The sequence below is a fragment of the Orcinus orca genome, chromosome 16 (assembly GCF_937001465.1).
Source record: "Orcinus orca chromosome 16, mOrcOrc1.1, whole genome shotgun sequence".
Taxonomy (NCBI): Eukaryota; Metazoa; Chordata; class Mammalia; order Artiodactyla; family Delphinidae; genus Orcinus; species Orcinus orca.
The window spans coordinates 73,254,087-73,260,178 of record NC_064574.1 but is presented as its reverse complement, the minus strand read 5'-3'; the positions used below and the strand labels follow the sequence as shown (position 1 = coordinate 73,260,178).

The 6,092-nt window shown below is 42.6% G+C and overlaps 1 protein-coding gene across 8 annotated transcripts in view; it reads right to left on the bottom strand.

Annotated features, from left to right (window-relative positions):
• Nucleotides 1-6,092, bottom strand: part of CRCP (CGRP receptor component) — an 80,134-nt gene that overhangs the window by 25,203 nt on the left and 48,839 nt on the right. For 5 of the 8 annotated variants that reach the window (XM_033426272.2, XM_033426271.2, XM_033426265.2 and 2 more), the window contains one exon: nucleotides 4,416-4,473. The exons of 1 other annotated variant lie outside the window; for it this stretch is intronic. In XM_033426272.2, coding sequence (XP_033282163.1) covers nucleotides 4,416-4,473 — 58 coding nt within the window. Of the gene's footprint in view, nucleotides 1-4,415; nucleotides 4,474-4,518; nucleotides 5,570-5,595; nucleotides 5,965-6,092 lie in introns of those variants that run through there. 2 more of the 8 variants (XM_033426270.2, XM_033426268.2) reach the window with 2 other exon arrangements.

Genomic DNA, 6,092 nt, shown 5'->3' with positions numbered 1-6,092 from the left:
CTACAATCCCAAGCCAGGCCTGCCCATCTCTAACACCTACAATCTAACACACACACCGTGGCCTTGGTCATCTCCTGGGAATGCATGCGTCTGATGAGTGATGGCTGGGAAACAATCTCCCACCACCCCATCAAAGGTCCACTTAGAGCCCAGTTTCTGACATGGTCCTGGATATCTGAACACACAGATGATATCCACAATTTGTAGCCTCACCTCTAATTCTCAATATGTTAATTAATACAAACATGATGTCATCAACCACCTCTGTAAAAGCAGTATGCAGGCGGTCAAGTTACCTAACCACGCTCACTTGGTGGCGTTAGCCATCTATCACAAATAGCTTTCTCAGTTAAAGGTGTCCAGGGTCCTACCCTGTGGCATAACAATCTCTGAAATCTGGCAACTAAGACCAAAAGGAGTTTCAGAAAGAAATCCTGGCAGATTTGAGTAAAGCATGATGACAAGCTTGGCTCACAATCCTCAAAAGGACTTCAGTCTGACTGCCTAGCTTCACAAACAACAGTACAGAATCTAAAGAAGCCAGGTGACATGCCCAAGATCAAAGTCCTGGCAAACCACTGGTCTCTTCATTCACCTCAGTCCAAAAATGTTTCCACAACTAGAGTATAATCCTGGGTGTTCTAGAGTAAAGATCCAGGTGAACCAATGGGGCTTCTTCCCATCATACTGTGAAATAAAATGACCATATTCTAAAGATTCAAAGGTTCCATGTAACTTCTCTACTGAACAAGAAACAATCCTCAAAAGCCCACTTTTAGCATCAGCCATGTAAAATTACGGTCTGTAAAAGGAAATACTCTAACATACACCGCCTCCAAAGAATGAAGGAGGAGGAAGGAGGGATATATCTGACTTGATAACTTAATCTTGAGGAAATAATGATCTCTATTTGGGAGAAAAGTGTCTCCAAGTTTATGAATAACTGGCACACACAGTTGATGATGAACTGTTTCCTCAGGGGAAGAGGGTGAAGGAGACTTAGACTGTTGTTAGACCAGTGACAACCTCCCTCCATTATCTGTGCTCCACAGTGGACCAGGGGTTTTCCTACAATCACTGCCACCAGAGCTTCTCTTCTCAATGATGCTGTACATAAAATGAGGACAATTTACAGACAAGCACATGGAGGCTCCGCATCACAAGGAAAACGTGATCTGTATCTCATAGCAAGCAGTGCAAGGTCTTTTGAGACTTTGCGTCCCAGCTCCTTCTAGAATACCACGGCCTCAAGTAAGAGGTTTCTATCATTTCCTCTCTTAGAGACATTGTATGGCACACCAGAGTCCACTGGTTTGAAAGTTTGGTTGTATGACCTCTGAGGGCTCTTTTTAGAAAACCAAACAGAGAGGATTTTGACAGGCCACCTTCTTGCATCCCAATCTCTGGGTCTGACAGATCCAGTTTCAGCTAGGTGTGTTCTTAGCAACAGGGCTGACAAGCTTTACTAATTTTGCCAAATTTGCTGAGAGCAGAAGCTTTTATCAGCAAACAACCGTCAGGGATAATTAGAGTCGGGAAATTTTCTTTCCCAGTCACAGGAAGAAAACCTGAGCTGTACTAAGCAGAATGAAATATACGCAAAAAAGAAACTTGCAGAAACCAAAAACTTACTAACCCCTCTTGGATCGCTAGAGTAAATAATAACTATATTATTCCTCAGCTTTTCTTTCCAACACAGAAGAAACAGAGCCCAAATAAAGAAATGCAAAGCACCATCTCAACATTCCCAAACATTAAAGGGTTCAAGTTGTTCTGAATGTAAGGGCAAATGAAATGTAAAAATACAAAGTTTTTGTAGGCAGGTCAACATAAATGATAAATTTTTTATCATAGATGAAGATCACACTGGTTATCAGGCTGTCAGACTGGGCTGCTGCATTCCAAAAATGGTTGCTTCTCACTCTAAGCTGCCAGGCCTAACCTCCTACTTTCCTCAAAACAACGCAAAGTCTAACAGCAGCAGACACTTCTAGCTATATGACCCAGAACGGTTCACTTAACCTCTATATAGTTTGAGTTTTTCTAAAGTAAAACAAAAGTAACGCCTACAGTAAGGACCAAAGGAAAACATAATTTAAGCCATGGAACTACGTAATTCAAGCCTTTTTACAATCACTAAACTACAATAGGCACAGATGGTAGCGCCGTTCAGGACAGTGGCCTGTGAGGTCAGGGGGTTCACGGTCCTGTCTTTAGGCCAGAGGACTCACAAATGGTCCCAAATGAATATATAGCAGGGCATGGCAGAGGTCACAGAGCTGGTGGCTTCCTCATTTCCTCACACACAGCAGGCAGCTGGCTGTGGATCTGAGGATCACAACAAATCATGGCTGAAGTTGAAATGAAAAAAAGAAGCTTCAGTCTCCAAAAGTGAATCCTGACAAATGCTGAATATTGGGATTACTTCTGGACCCAGGGAGAATAAGTGGCTGTAAGGTTAACACAGGGAAATTCTCAAGTCCTCTGCACTTTCCACTCTAGGGAAAACCTCATTTATTATCCCGTTCTGGTGAGAAGAGACACTGCTACAAATCTTGGTAAATGATTTGCTAACCCTTTGTAGCCAAATCCCAGGCTAGGAAAAATCTGGCCAAAAAACAGTCCCACTGCTGGGAAATAACACACCCAGTTTTTAACAAGGCCTATCTACCTGTGGAAAGGAGGGGATGCCACACACACACCTTTCTCCTCACCATGTAGAAGCACATGGCTTGGAGGAACAGAGTAAGGTTTCTGAATCAGACCCACTCAGCCACTCACTAACCAAGACTGTGGTGAGGGCATTAAAGGTGACATATACAAAGCCCCTGGCACCAAGTCTGGCATAGAGCAGGCAATCTTAATAGCAGCTAATCTTATCAGGTAATGAGAGCTTTCTACAGCCTCTGGGATGAGGTCATGCTAATCCTCCTCATCTCTTCTCTCCATCTGTCATTAAGCCATGAATAACATATGTTGCTGATTAAAGTTGGAGGAGACATGACATGTGATCCTTAAACCAGAAGGACAGGGATTAGTTTCTTGCTGTTTTGTTTTTTCTCTTTTCTAAGCTGAATCTCCAACATAGTCGAAAGCATCAGAATAATGAGGATATAAAAAAAAAAAGGATCTCTGCTTAGCCTGAAGCCCAGTTCCCCCAGAAAGGTACCCTTTATGGAAGGAATTCTTCTAATTTAATTTTGGGTGCGTTCTGAAGGGGAGAAACAAAATGCTGAGAAGACAGTAAAAGTTTTAGTCAAAAATTAAATACCCCACAATCCTTTTTAAAAAAGGTTTTTTTGTTGTGTTTTGTTTTTAAGCAACTCTAAATATCAGAGGTATTTTTGGCCATTTTCTTCTACATTTTTCTGAAGGAAACTTGACAAAGAGCTAAATACTTCTAAAACTGACTTTGAAAACTGCTTTATTCTCATTTTATTAATTCTTCAGCCAAACTTTTCTTTTACTCGCAGTTGAATGGCCTGCCTAATATTTGGAGCTTAACAGTGCTCTCTGCCCTGTACACGGAAGGAAAGCGCGGCACATGCCAGTACAGCAACCACTGGGTCTGCACCACTGGGCCTCATCTTCACACTCTCTTTATACCATCTCCACCTTTTACTCTGGCTTCCCCAATTCTAAAGCTTTATGCTGTTTGCACGTGTTGAGGTTCCACTGAATGGTTTCATGCGGGGAAACAAGATGATCAAATGTGTGGCTTTAGAAAGCGAACTCTGATCGTGGTGTAGAAGATGGACAGGAGGGGGCTGGACTGGAGGCAGGGAGAACGGTGAGAGGACAGGTGCAAGAGCCGAGCTGAGAAACAATTACAGGAATTAATGCAGTGCAGTATGGAGAGAAGAAAGGACAAGAGGAGGGAGAAGCAAGAGAACCTGGGACTGACTGACTAACTAGGAGATAAAGGGAAGGGAATGACTTCTGGGCTTCTAGCTTGGGACACTGGAACAGGAGGGTAAGAGAGAGCGAGCATGTGGGAAAGTGCACATGCACTCCATTAACCAAGAGAAGATACAGGAAAAGGAGGTTAAAGGGTGGGAGTGGGGGGAGATAAACACCAGAGTCATGTCGAATCTAATGTTTTTACCTGTTTGGCAATAACCTCTACAGGAAAGCAATGGCCAGAATAGTGTAGGACATCGGGGAGACAAAGAGCTGCCAAGTCATAGCCCCAGACCCGACAGAAGGAATTGAATTTTCTCCAGTCTTTCCCTTTCCCGAAGTCCATACTAACTAGCATCAAATTGGTGAGGTTTCTTTTCACTTACAGAATGGGTGGTCTGGCAGTCTTTTCAAGTAATGGCAGTTCCTGGCTTGTCTGAGCTCAGCCTTTAGGACCCTTTCTACATCTCAGACCCAGAAACTAACCCACCCAAATTCAAGCCTCCTTCACTCACCAGCTGGATCTCAACAGCAGTCACTGGCCTGTGATTCAACAGCTGAAGCTTTTCAGCTCTGTCAAAAGAAAAGTACAGAGCATTTAAAACTCTCATACCCCTAAGGATTTTGAGTCTTGACCAAGCTGTTTAGAGAACACTTTGTCAGATAACAAATGGAAGAACAACTTGGAACATGGCCCTCAGTTTCTTCAACTGTAAAACAAAAGAATGGGAGTAAGAGAGTCCTATATCAGTGACTCTTACTCAAGGGCACAAATGTGTATTAGAATCCTAATGGTACAGAGGCTTGGATTACAAGAAATGCATCGATAGCAGATAGCACAGGTGTAGTTTTAATAAATTTTATTTGGAAAATGTGAATAATGCTTTCTTAGTCCAAATTATAGAAAGTAAAAGATTGACAAAATCATCTTGGTTGGTCATCACTTAGAAGTGGTTGAGAATTCCTTTTTGAGATTAAGATTAAATGTTATTCAGACTTGGCCTGTTATCTTAGTAAACAAAAACAAGGACTCTAAGGGGACAGGAGTTAATACACAGTAGTATAAGACACAGTCTTCTGCCCTCAAAGAGCTTACAATCCAGTTGGGGAAAGAAGACAAATACAAGGAAATTTCAACAAAAGGTTTAAGTAACAGTGAAGATACTCGTTATCATCTGTCACAATTTACAGCTCCTTGCTGAAGGGGTGGTTGAAATGTGTGGACTCTCAAAGATGACAGGACTTGAAAGAAAGTGGCTTCAATTATCACCCTTGTGCAGGTGACAATTTCTACACTTCTCTCTCAATCTGACCCTGGAGCTCCAGCTTCATCTTTCTTTCTTTCTTTTTTTAAAAATTTATTCTTTTGTTTGTTTGTTTGCACCAGGTCTTAGTTGCAGCAGGCAGGCTCCTTAGTTGTGGCATGTGAACCCTTAGTTGCGGTACTCATGTGCGATCTAGTTCCCTGACCATGGAACAAACCCAGGCCCCCTGCACTGGGAGCACAGAGTCTTACCCACTGCACCACCAGGGAAGTCCCTCCAACTTCATCTTTCAATTCAATAAACAATTCTGGAATAAAGTGATGAATAAGCCACAATTTCCACAGCCAGGTGTTTGGGGAAGCAGTACCAGATACCCAATTCTCCCTAAGCCTTGGTTTCACCACCTGTCAAACAGGAATGACAACAATACTTACTGATCTCATAAGGAGATTATGAGGGATGAAAATCTTACCATTTATAGCAGGAGCAGCTACCATTTACTGCATACCTTCCATATAGCAAGCACATTTAACCCTCAAACTTGACATTGAGATGGTAAAGAAATACTTTGTCCAAGGTCACACAGCTAGTAAATGGCAGAGCTGGGACTCTGCGATGAAAGCCCATGTCCATAACCATTCATAGTGTTCATAATGACGACCCACACAGTAATTTCCCCGTAAACGGTAGTCACAGTAAAAAGGCGGCTGTAGTTAAAGTCCACTCCTCACAGTCCCCCAAACATTCACTCTAGACTTCAGAGAGGAGACGACTCTTGCACTGCGCCCTTAAGGATTTTCTAGGCAAAAAGGAAAAGAGGAATGGGCAGTCAGGGAAGGAAGAGTACAAGTAAACACCCAGAAGAACAAAAATTCATGGAGTTTCAGGAAATGGCTGCTAGAGAGGCTGTGGGACACAGGTTGAAAG